At 39.6% G+C, this 26,186-nt stretch overlaps 1 protein-coding gene across 1 annotated transcript in view; it reads left to right on the plus strand.

Moving 5' to 3' along the window:
- The first annotated feature begins 2,061 nt into the window (after positions 1-2,061).
- The window catches only part of nr3c2 (nuclear receptor subfamily 3, group C, member 2), a 79,828-nt gene continuing 55,703 nt past the window's right edge, over positions 2,062-26,186 (plus strand). Inside the window, exons 1-2 of the mRNA XM_069689269.1 lie at positions 2,062-2,470; positions 4,056-5,882. Of these exons, the coding sequence (XP_069545370.1) occupies positions 4,075-5,882 (1,808 nt within the window). The 5' untranslated portion in view covers positions 2,062-2,470; positions 4,056-4,074. The remainder of the gene's footprint in view (positions 2,471-4,055; positions 5,883-26,186) is intronic.

A 26,186-nucleotide genomic window follows, 5' to 3' on the forward strand; every position in this document is an offset into this window, starting at 1 on the left:
CAACAAAGATCCACTGTAATAATCAAAATGTGTTGTCTCAATGACTTGTTGGACACAAACCCAAGTTGTGAGAAAAAGGTGTGAATGGGCAGGCAAGTATCTTTCTGCTGCTTCATCATCCCTTTGGTTGTAAGTTGTCCTCATGAAAACCTCTGCTGAACTGGAACGATAAGCAGCTGAGGGAGGATGGTGGTGATGGACTTCTTTTCTGATTAAAACTACCTCTGTAATTACCACACACGATGGGGACAGGGTCTTCTGCTGAGTTGACGAGTGTTTTGTTTCAGAGTTAACATGCTCCAATTCACCTGTCCCCATGAGGCGCAGTATGCACTTCTCTGTTATGCGGTTGGCCCTTTCTGCTACTGGAGTTGTCTGCTATGTGTCTAAACTGGAGTGGAAGCCTGCTCCTAATCATAGCAATCACTCATCTGAAAGGACCCCCCTCTTCTATCCCCTTCAAAGGACAGCTATTTTTAACTCCCATGTATGTACAGTGTTTTCAGGCTAGTGTGATTATCATTGATTTGTCTAAAATGACAGTGCTTGAGAGCTCGGAGAGACTCAAGGGGGCCGCCTTCAATTTTTACCAATGAGGGAGCCAATTATTTCTGATTTCATATCAGCCGTGTTCTGCTGTCAGTCTGCAAATTCTTATGACTCTGTCACCGTGGAAAAATCTGCGATGCAAAGCTAAATTAGATTTGCTCATGATGTGTTTGACTGGCACCCATTATGTGCAATGGACAAGTGGGAGCTGCATGAATGGATGTGGGAAACATTGGTTATATCTCAATTCTCCTGCTTTCTCTGAAGCAGGTCCCCATTCATGGGTGATTAACAGGCAGATCAGGCAGGCGGGCAGCGTTGCTTAGTTGGCTTTGGCTAATCTAACTGCTGCTGCCTTGCTTGGTTAATGGCTACAGGCTGGCTTGGAGAATCCAGACGAGCAATGAAGAGAAACATTGAAACTACTGTATATAGCTCCACTGTCACAGCCTAAATCCCCCATGCACCCTTTTATGCAGCCACGTGAAACACTACAGAATGTGACTGACAACTCCAGAGATTAAACTGATTATTGGATGTTGCTGGAGTAAAAAGTCTATGCTCACATCAGTGCCATGAGATATGGGCAGTAAAATGTAAATAACTGCTTAATCCGAATGTTGGGAGTCATAACCATTGCGCTATACTGATCTCATCTACAAATCAAATTTACAGAATGCCAACAAAGTGTGGGTATATAGATCTCTTTTACCCACGACCCTTTCTGTGGTAACTGCTTTTTGTTCTTTGCATCCTGAACATACATCATTAATGGTTAATGTATGTCTTTTGTTTCACTTTGCACACAGGAAACATCATTTTTTGAGTTTTGTTAAAATGGTCTTTACATGTCAACTTGTTTGTGATGCTGGTTGATGAGCAGTCAGGTGAAATCACAAAGTCAGCTTTGTGCTTCATTAAATGTGTGAATAGAGTATTTAATCACAGTTCAACATGGACCAAATTAAGTGACATCTTGACCACTCAGTAGATCTGCTTCCTCAGCAGCTGTAGAAATTTTGCTCCACCTAGTGGAAGCAGCCGTAGTATTTTACACGGCAACACTGACTTGCTTTCGCTCCCACAGTAGAATGACTCTTCTCTCAGTACTTGTAGGGACTTCGAAGCTCCATGTTACTTGTAAAGTGGGGGTATGAACGGCCCTGACCTGTCTCCGCTGATGTAAATTGTCGATGGGTGCGAGTGACTGTCAAGGACCTCAATGGCACACCTTTTCAGAGGTGACACTAGAAAATATTATAAAGCGCAGAGGAAAGAGGACAGAGGATTCAGCTCGAGCAATAAAATGTTAAATATTTCACATAAAGAAAAAAAAAAAAAAAAAAAAAGACTGATTCTGACCGTCACATGAGAGTTTGTTTCAAACCACACTGCACCGAGTCCGGTGCCCTATTTCCAGACGGCTCTGTCTACCTGCGCGCGGAGCCCCTCCCTCCCTCCCTCTCCTCCCCTCCCCTCCTCGGAGTTTGTGTTGCACTCGTTGCAGTAGGAGGGTCCATGTGCACAGAATGACGTCGCTCTGACTGCAAGTCCAACCGACTCCTTCGTTTGTTTTTATTACTCTTTTCATCTAGGGCCCTGGTAATCGGTAATCTGTAAAATTACGGCCATGATGTGAGATTATCCGGCGCTGTGGTCCGACCCCGTCGCTGTCGTTCGTCCTGTCAGGAGCAGCGGCTCGCTGTGGAGGATTACTAGTGATAATACGCAGTCGACTTCTCCAGTGTGTCTATCTGTCAAACTGCAAACAATGTACTGGGAAGAGTAGACAGAAACACATTTGTTGATATTTATTGACTTTGCTTCGCGTGTCTTCCCCCCCCACCCCCTTCCCCCTGTCCTCTGGATTATCGCTGCCCAGCAACACAGCCACCTGACAACTCTGAATGTCGTAATTAAGGTAAGGAAGGACAGAGCTCCGTGTTTCACTGTACATGTTTAATTTCGCGCTGGGTCCGGGGTGATAATGAAAATAAACTCCTCATTGTTCAGTCGAATATCTGAGCACTTGCATCCCCGGTCCATTTGCTGTGGAGAAGAAATCTGATAACTTTTAACCGGGACCGTTAGAGCTGTGTCTGGTCCACTATAAAAGTCGCCAAGAAGTTTATGTGATTGCAAAAAAAATAGCCACAACATTTTAAAAACATTGTCAGCAGGTTGAATATTTTCTGCACTCACCTGCCTGGACTTAGTTAAAAAATATCCCAGTGCTGTCAAATTCTGTCTATAAATGTGATTGAATAATTTATATATATATACATATATATAAAAAAAATCCTTCTACTGCACTTTAATTCTTCTTGTCATTCCGATAGCGGAATATGAGACTTTAACACAGCAAAACTATTTTTTTTTTTTTTTTTTTTTTTTTTTACTGTAACTGCAACCAGAAAGTAAAAATCGTCTTTTTTTTCTCGTCTATTTTTTTTTTTTTTACTCTGCGCACACGCAAAATGGAGAGATATGCAGAGAGTTGCATGTCCGACAGAGGCAGGGTAGTCGCGGCCGTGAATATAGAAAGGAGTTATCAGGGCTGACATCTATTTAATTTTCTTATTCTCATATTTGGGGGTCTGCACATGGGGTATTTTGTAGGCAACCTAACAAACTTTAACTCTGATGTCTTGGCTGCTCGAGATGTGAGCCCTTCAAGAAGTGCACTGTCACATGTAAAATACATGCCGACTTATCAACGAAAGCAGTGCGTTGTTATTGCACTCTGTCGGGTTAGTTGGTTAATTGTTGTCAATATATTTGTTGCTTTTGCACATGACGAAGCTGCTCCAGCGCCCGAAACAACATTTCAAGTTATGTCGCAGCTATGTTGTGGCTGCAAGAGAAATAACTATTGAGTGACAGGTTGCGGACCAATCCATGAATGGCCTGATGGAGCTGCTGGGTTTCTGGCTGAGCTGGCCAATAGGCGCCCAGGAGAGGTGGGAATTTAAACAAAAGGCCCAGGCAACGTCACGGAGATAAATTAACCCCTTGCAGTGCACTTTTCCTCAAGTTATCATACTGTACATCCTCTGTAGTGCAGCGATAAGGAGCTTTATCTGTGAGAGAGGAAATACTGTATACTTGCTTCAGACTCTTTTTTTTTTTTTTTTTTTAAGCTTTAACGTTACGCAGCGTATAATGCATGAATTGTCCTGGTGTTCTGGAAAAGTAATCCTGTATAATTTTAAATCTATACACGTATTATGTGCTTTTTGTACATGTTCGCCATTCAAACAGACATTTCTTATTTGCCCCACCTTTTCTTTGTCTTTTTTTTTTTTTTTAACCTAAGTGGAAGTTGCTGCTTTGGCATCTATCAAAAAAACAACTAAATTATGGATTTGGATATTATTTTATATTGATTGGCATATTCCTGATATCATTTAATCTGACAGAGTTTGTTCTTAAAGTACCTTTAATAACAAATTTGACACAGAATAGTAAACTGTTTTTTTTTTTTCTGTGTGTGTGACATTTACCAGGTGAATCAATGAGCCAGCAATGGAGACCAAAAGATACCAAAGCTTCTTTGATGGAAATGACACAGAGAACAAATGGTCTCAGGTCCCCAGCACTATGGAGTACTGCTGCAGCACAGAGGATTCAAGTCTGACTAACAGCGATATCCTGATGGACATAGTCAATGTCAGCTGCCCCGCTGGAAGCCCGGCCACCGACTGCAAAGACAACAATACAAAGAAGCAGGAGCAGCCAATGATTCGGCTCAGCCAGAACCAGCCATTTGTTCTCCCACACTTCAACAACTCTCTCCATGGTCATAAGCAGGAAATGGACTCCAAGGAGCTTTCCAAGACTGTGGCTGAGTCCATGGGCCTGTATATGAATGCTGCCAGAGAGGCAGACTTTGCTTTTAGCCAGCATGGGGGCAGTACCAGCCCTGGGAAGCTGTATCCAGTATGTGGACGGCCTCTGGAGGAGAACCAGTGTGGCTCCACAAAGAGCCCCAAGGTAAAGCCATTTGGTTTCCAGCAGCCAAGCACCACTCCCAGAGAATGCACCACCGGGACTCCGGTTAGCTCAGCATCCATGCTGGCCTCTTCTTTGTCCTGCAGTCCCCAGACCTCCAGCTCCATTTCCAGCCCTGGAGGCAGTAACAATATGGTGTCTTCTACCACCAGTCCTCCTACGTGCTTTGGACCATTATGCTCATCCGTCAGTAGTCCTGTCAGCCAGACTTCATGTGCTGCAACTCTGGCCAACATCAAGCGCAGGAATTCAGTCACATGTAGCCCTGTGGAGTCCAGCACGGTGGGCTCACCACCACTCACCAGCCCGCTCAATGTCATGAGGTCCCCTATGTCCAGCCCTCAGAGCATGAGTAGTGTGAGATCGCCTCCGTCCTGCAGCACTACATGTAACATTAGGTCGTCTGTCTCGAGCCCCACAGGTGGCAGCTGCACCGGCACCACCAACAACTGCGGCACAGTAAGGCCCTCCATCTCTAGTCCGGCCACAGGGGGCACTATGACTGTGAGCAGCCCACAGAACCCCTCCTCTGGTGGGTTTCCTGTGTCGAGTCCTGCTGGTGGACTGGGTTTGGTGCAGAATGACACCAACAGCCCAGAAGCAGCAGGGCTGACCAGAGACACAGACTTTAAAAACTTTGAGTTCCCTAAGGTGGAGATGGTAGACGGGGAGGTGTTCAACGTCGGCTTAGACCAGATGGGCATGGTTAAGTACATTAAGAACGAGCCTGGGACTGACTTCAGGAGCATGTGTTTAGGCAGCTCCAAGTGTAATGCGAGTAGCACACCCTTTATCACACAGATTAAGAGTGAGCCAACTAAAAATGAGGGATGTATGAATCAACAGCCCTTTGGTGAGCAGTCACCATCTCTTGGTCTCTTCCCTGTCTCTGAGACCACTTATCTGTCCCTGAGGAATAACATCGATGAATACAGTCTTTCTGGTATCTTAGGACCCCCTGTCTCCTCTATTAATGGGAACTATGAGCCCGATGTGTTCTCCAACAATGTCCTGTCTAAAGGGGTTAAGCAGGAGCCCACTGATGGCAGCTATTACCAAGAGAATAACAGCATGTCCACATCCGCCATTGTTGGAGTTAATTCCGGTGGACACTCATTCCATTACCAGATTGGAGCGCAAGGAACAATGTCTTTCACACGGCATGATGTTAGGGACCAGTCCAACGCTTTGTTGAATCTAATTTCACCAGTAACGGCGTTAATGGAGTCGTGGAAATCTCGGCCAGGCATGGCACAAGGGTCACTGTCAGCCAGAGGTGAAGGATACCCAGGTCAGAACTGCATCACGGACAGCATGTCAAGGTAAGGACTATGAATATATCTGCAGGTCGTGTCTGCAGGTACCTGTTTAGTGTCAAACTCTGATAAATATTCGAGTTTAGCTTTATAGAGCAGCAGATAAAACTTTTCCTGATTAATGTTTTTTTCCTCAGTGTACCTGTATCATAGCATGTCTCTCTAGAGTATCAAATAGATGGAGTCAGACCCATTTGGCAGCAGGGATTTAGGGCGTTTGCCTTGAGAAGTTGAAAATAATAACAACAGCAGGGCTTGGGAAAGGCAGCAGGATTCCGGCTGGGGGGAACAGGAATTAACGGACGGGGTCATTGTTATAGTAGCATGTGATCACAACATCATCTCTGTCAGTAGAGCCCTGTGTTCTACTATAACACGGAGGCAAAGTTTACCTCTTATCAGGGGCCTGTGTGTAAGTACAACAACAAAATTTATTGGTCTGTTATCAGGAGGTCTCGCTAAGACGTGGTGTACTGCAAATATCTGTTTTTATGGGCCCTATGCCATTGGCCGCATCATAAATTATAAATGATTGATCACATGCTTTTGTTGCCAAACTGATGAAATAAACAGCTGATTTTGTGATGGTGGGGGCTGAAACAAAACAAACAGGCCAAAGGGAAAAAGTCTATAGTAGCCGCCAATCTGGCAAAGTGGAACTTTGACACAGTTGTCGTGTTTCAAATATATTCTGGCGTCCTAGTTGCATGTTAAGGAATTAAATTAACCACACAATTAATAGCAGCAAATTTCATTAATCTAGCCATAATGTAGACCATAAAAAACATGGTAGCAGGCTTAAAAATACAGAAGTGTAAAAAGGTGCTGCTTTTTGTTTTTAATAGTAAATCTAAAGAAATATTTCTGGTCAAGTTTGTGGGGAATTTGCACATAATATAAGGAGTTTCAAATATCAGTGACTGTCTATTAGTGGTCTTATAAAATACACATTGCTACTATCTATTTATGACATGGGATGTCATGAATTCAGAATTTTTTACGAGCTGGGGCAAAGAAGCACTAATCAAAATCATAAATGACTTTCTGCTTACTCGGACAGTCTTTAATAAAAGTCAGACACTTGCTGTGAGAGAAGTGCGCTGCTATCTATTTGAGCTTCTGCTGGGATTTTGATGTACATTGCTCGACAGCGTTTAACAGAGACTTGACCACAACAAGTCCAAACTGAGTTTGGGCTGTGATGTTGTCCAGTATCTTGAGAAATTGAGATTTATTAGATCAAAAGTTTTCCTGATCGAATTTGGGGAAAAAAAAAAAAAAAAAAAATTTGCAGATCTCACCAACTGCTCTGCCATTTTCGATTGTCTTTTTTCATTTTCTCCTCAGCTGACACTTTATACTCACTTTATAGTCAGATTATTGTGACAAGTTTGGAGGAAGGGATTGGGAAAAAGTCCGTTTATAGCGGTGTTTGATCACTTAGGTCATCAACAGCAATCTGATTTATTAGAGTTTATAAGAGTATTGTAAACCATTGCTGCTGCTGCTTCTGATAATTGATTGTTCCCTTTAAAATTGATGACTAATAGTAAGAGTTTATTTATTCATCATCATGAATTATTATTCAGTAACACATTTTAAAAACCTTTCACTGTCATGTTTTACATGAAGATGCAAGGACTGATTTGTTCACTCTGAACTATATATTTAATAACAAACTAATCTGATTATGTTTTGCTGATAACCAAATAATGTCTAAATTTTTCAAATTCATAGCTCATAAAAAAAAAAAAAAAAAAAAACATCCAATTGATTGTCCTTGTGTAGTTTTTGTACTTTGTATGCCAAACAAGTTTAGGAAAGACACTGTACTCTGTGCCTACTCCTTTGTATATCTGTAGATATGTCTGTATTTATTTGTCACCACTCACCAATAGATCTAACCTGATTATCTTATCATCAATGTTTGTCTTCTCTGTTTGATGTGTTTATTCAGCTTTCAATGTACAGCGCGCACTTGTCTAGAGAGTACATACGCCGTCTGTGTGTTTGTGCATGTGCTATAACAAGGCTCGCAGCTCTGAGGAAACTGATGCAGCCCCGTTACCTTGGAGGCAACCCATATGGCAGGAGCCAAAGTGATGTTGACGGGATCACTGCCACCTTGGTCCTAATGAGATCCAGCTTAGCCCTAATGTCAGACAGGATGACAGTAAGAGTTGGGCCACATGGCAGCCAGCCAGGCAGGCAGGAAAGCAGACAGACACAAATCTACATACATACAATGAATATGCACACATACATATACTGTATCCTAAAACAGAAATGTCTTGGGTAGAATGCTATAGAATATTGTTTCAGAGGCTGCTGCCTATTCTTAGTGTCCCTTTACAGCAGTAGTATTGTATTGATTGACAGCTATACTTAGGCAGAAACATAGGCTTATTGTATCTGGCCTGAAATTTGAAAGTTGACTGCAGGAAATTTGTGGTACTGCCCCTTTTTTGGATTGACTACATGGTGCTCAGACCCAATATTTCATAGAAAATGTTACGTAACCATTAAAAAGCACAACTAAAACTCTTTGATCCGCTGAAGCCTTGGATGACAGAGTGTTAAATCCCTTGGCTCTTTTTTTTCTCACTTTGGTTTCCTCTGCAAATGGTTTTAATTAAAAATGGCTGCTCATCTGAGCAGTCTGGATTACTTTGTGCAAAACGTTTTAACTTCGATTCTCAGAGAGAGGAAGAAGGGGGGGGGAGGAGGCATCCTAGAATTGTTGTGTTTATGTGATGTTTGATTTCAACTTAATGCTAAGACAAACCAGGTGGCCAGAATGAGGAATTGCATGATATTAGCGGTTTGGATGCTGAGCTTTACTTCCTTCATTTTTTTATTATGAAAAAAATATTTATTTGTTTTCTGGAAAGACATTTGAAAAGCAGTGCACTACAGTTTGTAAAATATATAAATATGTAAATGATCATAAATGACCTACATTAGGGCCCTGGATTATGTTTGCTCACTGCCTAAATCTCCAAATCTCTTTTCACCCTATTTAGGGCATTTTTGTGTTGCTTTTCATAGTTAAGTTTCACCACATTGAATTTCTCTAAAACTTGTCAGCCCTCTGACCTTATAAATTAATTATCTGACAAATAGTAAAAACTAAACATAGAAGCCAACAATGTAGTTTTTAATTTAGATAAGCTCTCATTAAAAGTTTTAGCCTTTACTATAGCCCTGGGGAAAGTAGCACCTGACTGTAGACAGACGTTTTCCTTGCTTTAAGCTTGCAGCAACTTTCTGTAGATCGACAGAGTGCCCATCATGAGGAGGCACCAGATTCAAGCAGGGAAAATGCTTTACACTGGACTGTGGCCAACTCTCAATGTTCTGCAGAGGGATGAAAAGGCATACTCCTGAGAGCACACTAATAAGGCTTTAATTGTATGTTCCTCCACTAAATTAATGGATGGAAATGATTTGATTAATTCATACACTGCTGGATACTAATATCCAATTAAATCCTAACACCCGGCATGCACAGGGGCTACCAGTGCATTATGGGTTCCTGACTATAAAGCGGGCAGCTGCTTCCTTGGGTTGTGACAAGCATGTTGCAGACGAAGGTGTTGGGGAATGGCTGTCGGTCTCATCTGTCTGCTCGTAACAGTGTAACACATAAACGTGTGTCAAAGATATTGTCTTATGGTGCATGCAGGTATTTTACTTATGTACATTCTCATGTGTGCTGTTAAATATTTAATTAGATGTTAGTAATTAATAATACAAAAAAACCATGATCATTTAATTATGCTAAATAATATCTAAAGCACATATTCTGACACCTTCAGGTAGCAGGGTCATGTTTTGTAGCATTATTGTTCCCCATGCTTTACTGTGTACTTTCAAGGAAATGGAATGAGTCAGGTTGCTTTAAAAAACACGAGAACCCTCTTTATTCTTTTAAGTGAGTAGAAAATCTTGTTAATGGATTCTTAAGTGTAGACCTGATGGTCACTAAGGCCCTGATCACACCTGGCATAAACATGCATTTTGGGTGATCCGATCACAAGTGGACAACTTTAAGGACGAGTGTGAATGCACCCAAGACGAATGGAAGATTCACTGAGATCCGATCGCTCAGAAAACTTATCAGAACGCATATTGCAGCATTCTTTTAGCAGTGTGTATCTGAACGTGTCCTGGGCCACATCGAAGGAACGCCTACTCAGTTGAGGTCCTCTGCATAAGCGATAGTATGCCATTCGTCAGCCAATAGCGTCGAAACTAAAGTATAAAACAACAACAAGCCAATTCTTCTAATTTCCTCTTCTTCTTCTTTTAATTTCCAGCAGACTAAGCACAGGAAGTGCATTGCTGTTTCCCAATAGTTTGAAAGAACAATACATTTGGTCTCTACAAACAAAAATAATACATTTATTTACATATTGAGGCTTGAATTTAGATCCAATCACAGGCAGTCAATAGAGACACATGTGGAAACACAATCTAATGCCAGGTGTGGACTGACAGACTTTCGGCAGTCCAATTGTGATCGGATCATCCAAGTATTGTTTGAACAGGGCCAGAGTGCGAGTCATTTTATGTGCTCTTAAGCAAGATGTATAAGTTAATATGATGGTTCTGTGTTAAATGAAAATAATGAATCCTATTCACTCGTTAGTGAATGTACTGTACGTAGCTACCAGAACATACATTGAAAAACATAAAGCAGCATGTATGGCAATACTAACCACATTCAATGAATACATTGGCTTTAACTAGTGTAGGATTGAAGCTCAGTATGCAGACTGCTATCGTGACATTTAGGAAGAAATAAAGCCACTGCAGACCTGGGACTTCATTTCAGTTTAATTATTTTAATTATTAATGTGATTCAAAAGTGGTTACCAGCCAACAACTAACTGTAATGTGATTAAACACAGAAAATGCAGTTTTGGTAGAAAAAGTTTCCATTACCACTGACATGCATGAAGCACCTGAACTACCTTTAACCATACTTCCTTCCGTTAAAATAGACAAACTTTTTTATTATTTTATTCTCTTTGATGAATTTTCTAAAATATGTATGTATCGCAAGAATTTAATATTAATATCTACTGTAAAAAAAAACTAAATCAATAAAACACCTGAATGAAAAAGCAAATTAATACCTAGAGCCAACAAAGATCCAGTTCTTTCCAGTCTTCTGGGCAGCTGATCACTGGCTGGTGTGGGTGGATTGGAGGCTGTGTAAAACACAGTCGAGAGGCAGCATTCAAGGTATGAGTAGTAAGAGTCGGTCCAAGTGGTGATATTCTACTGTCTACAGGTCTTAAAATCTAAAAATGTATCGTTAAAAATGAATGCCTGGTGAAGATAAAAGTTCTTAGTGACGCATTTTAGCGAGGTGAAAACCTGCAGAGAGCACCGAAACGGTTTTTCATGGCGCTTAAGAGTTTTTCAGGAATTGGGAGCAGAGGTAGAGGAAATGTGTGTGTTGGATAAAGGTAGTTGGTAAACTGCACTGTGTCTAATTTGTTAAGGCATGATGTGGTTGACCTGGAGCTCATTAGAGTTTTACACTGCGCATTTAGAGAAGTAGCTTTGTACTATCATGTGATTAATAACAACAGCATAATAATTAATGGTTTTATAAACTCATGGTGGGATTCGGTCTTGCTGGCCAGCAATGATTTTATTTTCTGGATTTCCTCCGTTTGGTCAGAATCATTGATGAGACTCATAACTTCAAACCCAGAAGTCTCATTCATCAACTCTAGTGTAAACTAATTAGTCAAAGTCTTACATCATTTAGGTATCATTTATACACTCATAATCACTTGAGGACATCAAAGACATAAAATTGTTCACAATCAGTGCTGAGCAGATCAAGTTCGGCAACTTGGCTTGGCATTATTATTTGGAATTCTAGCACCATCACAGCCAACCATTGTACCTCTCTGTGCTGTAGTTCCTCTCAGCCATTAACTGTCCCGAGTGTGCTTTTTTTCAGGACGCAAACTCCCATGAACTGTTTTTAGAGCAGTAGCAGCAGGCAGCTGCTTTCCAAAAAAGAAAAAACAACCTGATAACCCAACTGTACACTACTTTTTCAGGACCAAACAACAGACAAGGTGAAAATACAGTAGTCGAGCGTTTAACAGCTCAGGGTCAGATATTTGCCTCAACAGTTGGCGGAGACCAAAACAGAGCTAAAAAAAAAAAAAAAAAAAAAGGGGGGGTGGGGGGAGGGGGTGAATACTGGATTTAATTTACCAAACAAATGCTCATGTTGGTCTTTGTCTGTTGGATAAACTGGCAATTTTTGCTAACAAGTTCATACATAACAACTTTATAGAGTGATAATATGTCAGTGTTGTGTTTACAGCTTGTCACACTGCCCAAAATCTATTTATGCTGTTTTAAAGGGAAAGTAATGTTACTGGTAAAAACGTAGACAAGAACATTCTCACCCCCATCAGCCTGTAAGCTTTTCTACAAGGTTTGGTTTTGCAGCAGTTCTGTGAAATACACAATTTAATTTATTCTTCCAATGCTCACCAAATACTGTCATGCTGAATTCATTCTTTGACTATTGCTGGAGGAGGATGACTCCAGTAGCTAAAAGTTTTTCAATTAGGCTTGGCTGTCAGATTTATTTTGAACTTTCTACCAAAAAGATAAGAAATAAGCTTAAATACAGACCATAAGTACAGGTACAGCAACAAGGGCAGAGTGAAAGCCGGCTTTCTTTTCCAGCTTTATGAATGGATATTTTTTTTTTACCTTGTGCTACTAGAGTGTAGGAGTAAATGCCTACAGTGGATGTAATCTTTTTAAAAGAACCCAGATGAGAGTGTGTGGCACAATGATCGGATGCTTTTGTTGCACACAAGAGAAACCATGTTAAAAGTCTCCACTCGCCCTCTCCCACACAGAGCAATGAACACCCCGCACACACTACTGCACAACACTGCCGCCATTGCCGCCAACAACAAGAACAACAGCACACATTCGAGGCCGGACTTGACACTCCAATAAAAGTGTGGTTACTGCTGGCCAAGGCTCCTGGGATTTGAATGCCTGTCTTGTCCTCATTTGAACTTCTTCCTGCAACACAGTCTGGTGACAGAGGGCCAGATTTCCACTAGGCCAGTCCTGTAGTTGGAGATCTACTCTCTATTACCTACCGCTGACTTTCTCTTCTGTTGTTGAGGTTATTAACAAACTGCATAAAGGAGGTGGAAACTGAATACCAGGGCTGCAACAAAGCATAGTGCATGCTTCTGTGTTGATGAATGCCCTTATTTTTATGGCGTGCTGCTGTGTGAAGCACAGTAGCTGAATGGCAGTCTTTTGTGCACCAAGTACTTTGTTTACCTAGCATGCAAGAAGTCTAAAAGATTTCTCACAAGTGGTCTTAAAGATCTCCTAAGCCCTGAGCTTTGAAGGTTGTCTTTGTGAGTCAGGGAAACAGAGAAACTACAGGGAAATATGTGCATATTAAATCACAAATTACAAAGATTAAGTCGTCATAAGAGTCTATTGTGATTGTCATAAATAAAAAAATTATTGTTTGTTGAGATAAATGCAGGTGGATGCGAATTCCTTAGTTGGACATTATTCATTCGACGCTATAAAAAGCAATTAGATCTATATTTCATTATTTGGTGGAGAGGATGCAGAGAGACCTCATCTCTACTCTCTCTCTTTGCATATTGTTGTCTTCCTCTTGTATCCTGATATACTTGAGTGAGCAAAGAAGGCATGCCTTTATCATTCATGTTTAATTAGAGCTTGCCCAAGTATTCATGCCAAAGTGCTTACGTTTAAGCCCGGTATTTGTTTAGTCAGTTCATCTATGGCAAGGATGCCATAAAGGAAGACACTTCCAAAAAATGTTAATTGTTCAGCTTGAAAGGTTCCCAAACTAGGTCATGCATAGCTGGCTCAAATAAAGTGATGGGTGTGTGTTTGTGTGTCGTTGGAAGGGGAGGGGATGGAGGTGGAGGGGGTGGTGTGCTCCGGGGCCTTTTACATAACACTTTCACTCTTTCCAAAAAAAACCAACAACAACAACAACACAAACATAGACATTTGACACACAGCGTATCCACAAATACTTTAACGTCAGCAGACCCCATGGTTCAGGAAAGTGCAACGGTGGCTTAAAACACAAGTAACCTTGTTGACAACTTTGAATTCACAACATAAGTGTCAAAAAGCAGAGTAATCAATATGAGATGATCACTTTTGTGAATTAAACACAGTGAAAAGTAAATCTGAGGTCAACCTTTGGAGCCTTTTAATGTGGTGACTTCCATAGAATTTTTTTTAAATTTTTTATTTGTTCTGTTAATGACACTCGATTATTAACTCTATAAATGATAGATTATACTTTTAAATTCCTATTGTAGTATGTGGAGCTTTAAATAATTTGTAATTGAATATGACTGACATGTACTGTCTTAAACTCAAAACTTTTATACACTCAGTTATTTGTAAAAAAAAACAACTTTAAACATACTGTTTATCAATACATATATCTGCAAATCACAAAATACACCTGGTAATGTTTACACGTTTTTGCCTTCAAAATCGCCATCATGACCTAGAATGAAAAGACACCATATAGACAATAGTGAATAGGCCTGTTGCTAGAGAGAGAATTTGCTTGGGTAAAAAGGGTAAACGTGTTTGTCAGGAAGTGTAATATGATTTTGTTTTTCAGCACAAGAGAGAAGAAAAGCCATAATTGAAAGGATATTAAATGGTCAGCGCTCAAATTACACACACACAAACAACAACACTCACTCCCTTACCTCAGGTTGTGTCTAATCACGCAGATAGTTTTAGTTTCACTTTTTTCCGTTTTGAGTCGTCTGTCTCTGAGACTTCTGTCTCCCGTATAATGGAGGTGAACGTTATTTTGTTTGGATTAGAGTGAAATTCCATTTACCTCCATTGTTTTTGGACAGCTGTGAAAATCTGAGATTTTTTTTGGTAACAGAATATGTCTAGCAGAGAGTATTGAAGTCAATTGAACTGCTGAAAATCATCCTTGAATGCCAGATTTGTGATTTTGTTGATCTATTGTTTGATTGGCTTGTTCTTGATAAAAAAAAAAAAAAGTAAGGAAGTGAAGTTACTCAAAACAGGACTTTCACCCAAGTCTGTGAAAACCAATGTGGATTTGTTTTAAGTAACGTAAGCAAGTAAACCTACATTAATACAACTTAACTTACATAAGTAATGTACTTATTTCAACTCAAACTACCCATGTGGTTTTGGTGCTCAAACCTGAGGCACCCTATCTGTTAGCCTGAGATGCCTGTGGGCTTTGTTGGACAGTCACATTTTGTGGAAGCAGGCCAGTAAAAAGGAATTTAAAAAAAACATATGGGTCACACAAGTCGTGAGCCATTATTGCAAAACCAATATGTTTGTATGCCAGTTGACCAACGTAGCTGTTCTACATTTCAACGTGAGACTGGGTTAAGACAGATGATGACTTGGCCATCATATTTTCATTTTAATGAATGGTTGGTGATATTTGTGTCCAACCATAGTGAGTACAAATTACTTTGTGAAAGAAATTGGCCAGACTCTTGACTATTGATAGGACAGTATGATGTCATTAACTCAGTCCTGTCCACTGCTCTGGGAAACACTCTGATCTGACCCCGTTACCCTTCTCGAGTTTACTGCACTGTACCTGGCATAGACAAACATTCCCCTGTTCAATGTCTGCTTTTTGTTTCGCCTGCCTTCATCTGACTTGGCTACAGCTGCCTGTTTCACTCTGCTCTGATAGAAAGACAGTCTGGGTCTTTTTTAGGTTTTGACTGTTAAGCAGGAGCTTTCTCTTTTATACACTATCTTGCTCAGCTGCTGGTCCTCGGAGAAAATGAAAGAAGCTGACTCACCATTACTATAATGTTGGACTTTCAGCAAAAAAGGAGAGGAAAAGCTCATTCATACCTTGACTTTGTTGTTTGCCTAACTACATGCAGGCATGCTCACATACTGACATCTGCCTTGTTGTGGTTTACTATCATCAGAGTGGCATTCAAATAATAAAGGAGAGATGGTAACAAAATGTAATGTTGGACATGAATCAGATTTCTCCACTGCATTCCTTCAGTCTGGTACCACGGTTGCCCCAACACCTCAATTATCTTCCAGATGCCTATCCAACATTGAAAGAGGATTTTTTTTTTTTCTTTTGTAACTTGGTAAATGTACTCTTATATCTTATGCCAGGTCAACGCTTGTGACAAGGAGGAGAGGAGACAAGGCAGGTTGAAATGCCAATGGAGAGTTTTATTTAAAATTAACAAAGTTAAACTATAGAAGAAACAATGAGGGTGAGGAATGTGTATGCAAGTGTTGAAGGTGATTAAGTAAACCCAACCAAAGCAGGAGATGTGAAGCCAAAGGAGAGAAAGAGGGAGAGAGAGAGAGACAAAGAGAGAGATGAAACAAGGCTGGTATTTGTAGCACTGGTAGAGGCCTACACAGGTGCCACCACGTTACCTTAGCGACCCTCCCTGACTGCAAGCTCAAGCAGGAAGAGGCCACTTGAGCCTCAGCAGGTAGAAAGACAGGGGTCGTAACACATATGTACAAAGCTCTTATTTGCTGGAATCATTTCATCTCTGCATTCTGTAGCCTTAAGTCATTTTTTACTAGTACTGACAAGAACACTGTAAGAAATTAGGCATAAATTCCCCAGTCCTTTTCACATGCAAAATTACTTTTGTAGATTAAGCAGTCTGAGACAGCTGAATCTGTTGTCCTGAGAATCACATAAGTAGTTTTCCTAGCAGCAGACCTACATTCAACTACCAGGATGTATCCCTCTTCTGCAGTGCAGCAAGGAAACTCTGCCCATGGGGACAGAAGAAAATTCTATTTTGACTGAATTTAAGAGAATTGAGGATTGTGTCCCTAATCTTTTCACATGCTATGAAGCTTTAGAACCAGCGAGGAGAGAAGGAATCCTTTTTGAAGATCACATCATCATCACAAACATCACATTATTTATAGATTCACATCTTAACCATTTTATCTTGGTGGTCATGTGCTATTTTATGGTTAAATACCTTTCACTTGTCATGCATCAATGGTATGTTCAAGTACCAAATTGCTTTAACATTAAACCTGCTCTCTGTATGGCAGTACGTTATTCCTGATAGTTGGAATAGGAGCTGTAGCTGAGCTTAATTCCTATTTAATTAAATACATACATTACCTTACATGCGGTTCACCTTGATGGCTGCGTGACAACAATGGTGAAACGGTGCTGTATTCAAGGGCATTTCTACAGTTATTGCAGTATCTCAGCCGTCTTACATCATTCCTGATGTTCTTCTAGAAACCAAACATCTGGTTCATTTTACAGCTTTTACATTTCTGATGCCAGAAGTCAGAGAAATCAGGGGTCTTCAACAATCCAATTTTATTATGTGTGGGTTATTCATTTGGAGGTTTGCTCCAACAACGCTCTGGATGTGATGCGTGGCTCTACAGTGTGAGCAGTTTGCGTGCATGATTTCATGATACTTGGTCATCTCTAAGGACCTGCCAGCTCAGCACCATTCTATCATATCTGTTGTATGAAAGAAAAACATGACCGTGTTTCGCCAAATTATATTATTACTGTTGGCACCTAGTTTCTTTTGGGTCGGTGGTGGAGGAGGATGTTCTTTCCAGTATTATTACACCCACTCACTCCAGTTCTACTGACACATGCATCCTGTGGTATTTCAGGCTCACCAAGAGGAAGCTTCTTACTCAGGTGCGATGCTGATACTGATGCAAGTGCTTTTGCAATTGCATGTTTGACAGGTTGAGTGAAGATGATTGTCTGTACTGGAATGTGTTGATGTTACAGTATGTAATGACGTACAGCAACCACAGAAGAATACAGATGAGGAAATTGTGGAAAATGATGGCCTACTTATTCATATGACCTACTGTATGCTGGTTAACCTTGGTCAATAGTGAGACACTGAGTGTATTATGTGCCTTGACACACATGGAGATCCCATTAATCACCAGTATTGTGTAGCATGAAACACATGACTACACTTCTAAGCAGCTGTATGAGTTTGCACAGAGCATTTCAAATTACTGTCATAAAGGTCAAATTTAACACCATATATAAAAAGCTATTGAAGTCCTAATTAGCATAAAAATATAATTCCACTTTATCATTGATTGATTATAATTTAGTACTTTCATATTATTGTTAGAGAGCATGTCAGATGATTGACAGGACGAAGAAGTTGTTTATTGTCAGCTGACTTTAATTAGAAACAGAGGTCTTTGCCAGGAAGTTATTCTTAAACTTTACTGTAACGTCCATTGTGTGTCATTGGTTGCTGCAACACAGCTACTTAAAAGCAATACTGAAGGCTCACCAAAAACAAATACATCTTTAAAGCTGCACTAATTTGAATTTTGAATTTGAATTTTATTCCATAGCCATTTAGGGGCTCATTCATTTGGGATAATTTGACACTTTTACATCAACCATTCAAAATACAGAAGTTTCCTTTCCATAAGGAAACAACTTCCAGCAGGTGCATATTTCAAATGACCCCCCCAAAAAATGCAGGGAAAACAGTTGCATGAATAATTCATCATAATTGTTATCTTCATTGCTACTGATTACTGATAGAAGATTCTCTTCCTGAGCTCCCATGAATTTCTTAAATAGGATGTTAATTTAAATGTGTCTTTTCCAGGCATTCTAGTCATTGTGAACCATTCATATCTATGGCTTCTGTCACATTTAAGCAATAGATGACAAAGTTTCTACCATAATGGGCAATAAAAACAAATGGTACACATTTGAAGTCAACTTTCCACGACCAAAGCAGCACACCGACCCGTTTCTGTAAGAAGTATACCAGCTCTTATATCGGCACAGATTTTATTTTGACCTGATCAAAGTGGGGCAGGTTGGTCACTTTGACCTGGGGTGTGTTTGACCTTTGATCAAACACACCCCATATCTCATGCATTGCCAGAAATATAGCTGAGAATGGCTGTAAGACTTACAGTACCTGATGGTGCAATTATAGACAGCTTTAATCCTTGAGTACATCCCTCCATCCATGGCCTCAAACCCTATCAATATAATCAAAGAACTGGACAAAAACCAACGTAAAAATGTTGAATATGTAAAAAAACAAATATCTTTACTTCATTTAATTTCGACAGTTACTTTCCCTCCTCTGAGTGCTGATGTGACAACCACAAAGCCATATGCTCATCAACATAAAAAGCCCACATATTTGTATATCTTTTTACACCTTAAATAAAAAGACTTTGTTGTACTAGTATGAAACACAGAGCTGTTTTCACTTTTGGACAACATTTTATGTTATAAAAGACCACATTGCATATTATGCCCATTCTCAGCCAGTTCAACAACATCATTGGCATACAACAAGATAGTTAGCATTGTTTCCTCCTACTTAACACCACAGTTTAATGATCCAAATGTACACACCATGCAATTAAAATACAGGGCAAAAAAGTAGAACACAAAACAAATCCTGGTGTTACCCCGAAGAAAATTTGAGACCACTACGTTTTACACTCTAAATTCTGACACGATTCTGTTAATAGTGCAAAGGGAGAGTAAAGACTTTAAGACTTCCCATTGACACACCAACTTCTAATAATTTTAATTCTGGGAGATCTTTGTTCCCAAAATCAAACACTTTTGTAAAATCAATAAAACTAACGAGAACTTGTATTCCTGTTCTTCTATTCCTTAGATCTGTTCACAATATTAAAAAAATGGTCAAAGCAGACTCTACCTTTACAAAATTAATTTACATGTTCTTGGATTTGTAAAAAAAAAAAAAAATGTATGTCCTGTTTGATATCGAGACTTTCCTTAACCCAGCCTAACATCAAATCACATCTCTGCCAGTAAGGCAGCAGACATATCCAATGTTCCACTTACATAGAAATACTGCAGCGTACAATTTCAGGGTTAATCTAAAACAGTATGATCGCATTAAATGCACGAATGATTGGTCATTCAGAATCTCCCCTGGAAGTAGTGGTCGATAATTAATGGAACTGCACAAGAGCCAAACACAGACCAAAGATGAAAATATGTAACTTCATGAGGATTATCAGTAGGTGTGACTCTCTGAGACAAGTTTCTTCTAACAACGTTTGTAGGAATGGCAAGAGTTAACTCAGGAGTAGCATGACAGCGTGCTGTTACTGCCGAATATATGAAAACTTTGTAGACTACTACGTGCTTAAATTGGAAAATACCTGTCAGATCAAGTACAAGTCCCATTTTTGTTGTCATTTTATTCTATTGGCCCTGACATTAGTTATTGGACCTCCCATCTGAGTTGAATTAAACTAGTTCCACTGACAGCAGCGTGGTGTTGTTTTTATTTTTTATATCCCTCTGTGAACAAAACTGCATGTTCATTTCATGCAATATATGAATTAAAGGCCAAACACTCAGAAGTGTTTCGAAGGGTGATTTCCCCTTTGTGATTACACTGGAGAGGTGCCAAAAACTGAACAGGAGAAAATTACCATACTGTGGTATAAGACAGAAAACCTGTTAAGAAAAAGTGACTCTTGATGTGTGTTAGTTTTCTACAGAGAGAAGGAGCGAGATAGAGAACTATAGAACGAAGACAGAGAGAGTAAGGCCATTTGATAGTTGCATATTTTATTGTGCTGTATCATTTAAAGCAAGTTTGTGTAGTAAAGAAATATCACATTTTTCAAAACACTTGTGAGTAATAGTTGTTAGGAAAGTTAGAGAGTTGTTGTCAAGGCACTTAGGATTTTTTTTTTTTGCTCCTGGCAGGATTAATCAATCAATTCTTAAAAAAATCAATAAATAATACAAATAAGTTAAACTAAAATGAGACTAGAAAAACAACAGCTAAATGTAAGGTAACAGCTATTGATTAATACATTTGTTTTAATGCAAATAAAATTCATTTTTGCTCCTGGCAGTATTAATTAATTAATACTTTTAACGCTTTTTAAATGTATAAATGACCTAAATGTAAATTAGACAGTAGAACAGCAACAGCTAAATGTAAGCTAACAGCAATAGATTAATAAAAAAATTTTTTTTACTGCAAATAACAATGTTAAGTCTGCGCACTATTTATTCTTAGAAATGTTTTGTTTGTTTATTTATTTATTGCTGAGGCATCATGGAATTTCTCCTTCATTGTTGACTCAGTTTAAGACCGATCCTCGGTATCATCCCTACTGCGGGATTTTGACTCTACAGTCACTCTTGTTGAGTTGCTAATGCTGGCTTACTTAAATGGCTGAGTGAACTGGGTTCGTTGGATTTTTAACATCCTGCTGTTGTACATTACATTTTCATAGCGTGAAACAAGTGTATGTCACCTGAGGACATATTTGTTGTTTTCTAGGTCCAATTCAATTTGTTCTCGATCAGAGGGTTGCTCTATGAAGCGAGATTTAGTGGGTTAGCGAGGTATGTTGAGACTGAAGCCGGGCCGTCATTGTCACGAAGGTGGCGCTCACTTAAGGTGGCGAGATCACCGTGGCGACTTATGCTGCAAACTTAACCCAGTCCGGAGCAGGTTATGTTGGAGATATTGGATCAAAACGGGAAAAAAAGTACCGCCTACTGACCACTCAGTTCTCTCTGAAAATTGTCATCAGCAATCGGAGAGGATCCAGTGGAGCTCGATACGCGGAGTGAGACAGACAGTGAGACAGTCCTCTGAGGAGTGAGTGAGACGGTCCTCTGCGGGGGGGGGAAGAGTGTTCAGAAACCAACACACCTCTGTGTCTTTCCCCTGTGATTTTTATATGACGTATAGATTTATTTCACTGTGATATCATCCTACAACAGGGACTGATTGATGCACTAAAGCATTGCACTTGTTGCTTACTCATAACATCTGACAGTAAATCTACATCTCGCCTTGAATTATAATTTTATATTTATTTCTTATTTGCTCCTCGGTCCGTTTGACACCTCCGGGGCTGCAGGTGAAATGATAAAACTAAAACTTTCATACACGTCATGAGAATACGTCTAATAATACATGAGTGTAATGAAATATCCTCATGTAATTAGTCCGATCTTCCTGTGCACATTATGGTAAAGTGATATTATAAGTCTTTCCACTTCGGCGACACATTCACCCAGTCTGCGATTTTTTTTTTTGTACATCCTTCCGTCACTTAGCTGCTGCAGCTCTGCTGCTTTCAGTGTGGATTGTGTCTTTAACTTCATTATAGTTTTTTAAAATTATAATTTGCACCTCATTTTTAAAATATGTGGCTCTGCTGTCAGTACACTTGACAATGTTTGTGTCTAGTCAGATGCTGCAAACACCTCCTTTATGTGAACGTGCTCAGAACCGAAAGCAGAAAGCCTGAGTTAACAGAGAAAGCTGATAACCACCGTCGCAGTACTGATTATCTCTGACGGCGAGTTTCCGCTTTGTTGAGCCAGCTCAAGCAAAGAAAGCCTGGATATGTTGAACTTGGGTCGCCTAATAGCGATTCATAAATGTATGTCTCAAGAATGGCTAATGTTCAGCACACACACACATACAGTCCCTAGATGACTTCCAAGACAAAATGCTGAGTCAAATGCTCAGTGTACTGAATAATGTTTGAACCCCTCTTTGTCCCCTTCACCCCCCCCCCCCACACACACACACACGCGATTAATGGTGTTGAAAATGAGGGCCCATCACATATGTTGACGTGTTGGGAAAGGCGGTGGCCTCAGCAGAGATAGCCTGAGGGCTCAACCACCGTAACGACTGCTGTATGGTATATACAATCTCATCATAAAGCACCTTCCCGCAGTTCAAAGATTTGCATAATTATTACATTTCTGGTTGATACTCAGGATGAAAAGAGTTTGCATAAGGACAGACAGACATCAGCAGATGCACCAACATTTGTGCAGTTGAACAGCTGGTATTAACCTCTGATTCTCTCTGCAGTTCGTCACGTAAAAAGCTTCTTAAAATTATGAAAAGTTTGCCAAAATCAATTTGAATAAATATATTTCAGCTTGTACGCCCTTATCATGAAGCTACATCATCGTAAAACTTGTAAACTTGTGGAGCTGAAATGTTTCTCCTCGACTTCCATGAATACAAGCTTGCCAATTATTACATTGTGGTGTTTGTGCATGGCTTACACTTCTCCTGTTGTCTAGTTTACATTTAATTGTGCTACACACGAGCTGACACGGATTCAAAGATGGATTTAGATTCACTTTTGTCTAATGCATACCTAACCACTGGGCAGACAGGATTTTATGAATACCATCCCCACACAACAATCTGACAGTACCGGACCCGTCTTTTCTGTCTCTTTGTGATATTTAACAAACATCTGTGTGCTGCATGATTCAGTTATTTCCCCTCAGTGGGCTCCCTTTGGTTTTGGTCCCCTTGTGGCTCCCTTCGGGGTGTGCAAACACACTAACAGACACACATAGATAAATGCATACTTGTAAACAGCCACAGCTGCTGAGTGGACATGTTAATATTTCAGTGTGGCTTTTAATGTTTGGCTCTTTTTAGTATCCCGAGAGAATAAGTTCAGTTTGTTTTAAGCTAACTTGCAATTTATTTATATTTAAAAAAAATCTTTTTTAGCAATAAATCTTGAAGTGAGCGACGCTATCAAGATTTTCCTGGAAGCAAGGCTTTATATTGCACAATATAGTAGTCAATATGGCTGAGACGATTATATTTATAAATTAGGGATTCAATTTAATCACTTTAATGGAGGCAATCTGGTTGTTTCAGAACTAGTGTTTCAATTATATCAGGACAAAACATGGAAATGGAACTGGACCTGAATGTTGGATACGCAAACATGAGAGCAAAACCTACAATTTTGAGTACTGTTTGACCAAGGTCTCAAAGCTCCATCAAAACGAGTGAATGCATGACAACGGATTTCTTTTTTTAGACAGCTTCGATCTATTTTGAGAGATGGGTAATGATACAGGACAGACACTGAAGGACATTCAAACCTGTCAACTCCTCTTTCTTCACACCTCATTGGTCAGAGGGAAGATGGCATTGATGAAAGGTCGTGGTGACTCTGATTAAAAGAGAATATATTCAGCTAATCCACAGACAGCGCCGGGTAGTTTCTACTCGCCGTCTATTGATGGATCGGGTAATTGATCTGATCTGTCCTCGCTGAGTTGAGCTCACTCTGCCTCCAGTATCTGTTAACCCTGCAGTGAATTAAAATCAGAATAGGCTCTTGTACATAAAGGAGTGTTCCAAGGGGAGAGTTACAGCATGCTCACGTGTGTCAACACAACTCTATCGTCCAGGGTGAGAAGGAATAATGCCAAATAATCAGGAGCAACTAAAGGGCTCCAAAAAGTATCGCCTTTACAAACAAATATAAGTATATTAATATGTACATGAATTTAACGATAAATATGAATTTATTTATTTTTTAATTACAAATTTCTGTTCCATTGATCAAGTTCTTTTGGCTGGTGTTATACCAGGTGTCATACCAGCCAAAAGAACACTGAAAGAATAGGGTTTAATGTTTTTTTTTGCTAGTTTTTACCATCGAACTAACTCCAACTAACTCACACTAACTAATAAATTCAATAGCTAAAATAGTTTGCTAATGTAGTTCTACTGTGTTTTTTTTTTTTTTACTTCTGTAACACTAATACCACTCTGTTGAGAAAAAGGAGGTGGAAAGCTAGCACGTTTTGTCTTATAGTATACTATCACTTTGCAGGCATATGACACGATGGCGGAACAAACAAATCCCTACTTTGGCTAACAAAAATGTACAAGCAGGGAGATCATTCAAGTTGGAAGCAATGGCAGTGTTTGTTAGGATCTATGCATGGAGACATGTTTATGTAAGATACTGCAATCCAAGGTTTTCCTATACTGTAAGCCAAACACAGACTCGATGAAGACTTTTTTGGAAAGGGCCAGTACTCATTTTCCCACTATATCTCATTTACATAAAATCACATCCTTCTGCAAAATGTTTTGATTTATATCTGCTGCCGCCGTTAGTTTTTTCTTCATCTTTTACAGAACACACTTTGAGTTGGTGGAGCCCGAAGAAAACACACTTTTTTTTAAACACCACAGCTATAAAATGTCCACATGCTTCTTAAGCCTGAACAATCCAGATACATGTTTGGGAATTTATTGTGATCTTATCTCTATACTACTGATACACAGACTGTCAACACTGACATTAAGGCAAGAATGGGGAGGCGCAAAAAAGATAAATTGGCTTGATGAACAGATTTAAGCCATGTATGAATGTAAAAGAACAATAATGTAGATTAAAAAAAATATAACTGAATAAAAAATAAGTCTGTACAGTGGGCTAAATGTACACACAGTATAGAATCAGCTATTAATGAAACTCATTACAAATGTTAAATACACCCTCATTTGTCATTTCTTACTGAATCCACATAAAACTGAAGTACAGAAGTAAATGCAAGCAAAGTGCCTCATTTGGTTTATGTCAATGTCCTCTGAGATTTATGGTAAAAATAAAATGGAGACAAGCGAGACGGAAACAGATAAAGAGCTGAACAGGGATGGACGGAGAGGGGAAGACGATGATCAGAGATAAGCAAAAAGAGGATCAAAAGGGCAGAGAGAGGCCACGTTTAAGTCCCCTTTCAATTTATTCTATATTTTTCATGGCAGATGACAGATTTCAGAGCAGAAAGTCTCAATAAAGTGCCACATGAGCATAATTAATCCCCACACATCACTGCACACCTCACTGAACTTATCCTTGTCTTTTTAATTATAGAAAAATGGGTTTATCCAGCAAATGAATCACCTGTAATAATCAAAGCATTGTATTTGAAAAGATGGAACATGGACGTTTCTCTGCGCTATCTGGGAATACAAATGATTACAATTGCTTTAATGATATGATGAGAGATTCACATAGTCTGAATGAATTTCTGGTTTGTTCCAGAGGTGCATGAGTTGCACCAATAAAGACAGCATTAAACCATGTGCAGTAGACTGTTTATTTTAAACAGCAAAGGGAAATACCCTTTGCCGTGAATGCCTGAAGGGAGAAAAGAATGTAAGGCATAGCAAGTCTCCTGCTCTTCCTGTCATCTTTTTCTATTGGCTGGTGGCCAGTTTCTTGTTTCTTGGGAAACATTGCCACAAATTGTGTGCATCAGATTTGAAACATTAAACAGTATGTCTTTCTGCCACTCAATGTGAAGCACCGCAGACCGAGATTTTGTTTTACTGTGACATTTCGAAGTCAAACAAACATCCAAAT

This window comes from Brachyistius frenatus, unplaced genomic scaffold (assembly GCF_029030835.1).
Source record: "Brachyistius frenatus isolate BFR_SWC_R1_liver_20210118 unplaced genomic scaffold, ASM2903083v1 Contig_7, whole genome shotgun sequence".
Taxonomy (NCBI): domain Eukaryota; kingdom Metazoa; phylum Chordata; class Actinopteri; family Embiotocidae; genus Brachyistius; species Brachyistius frenatus.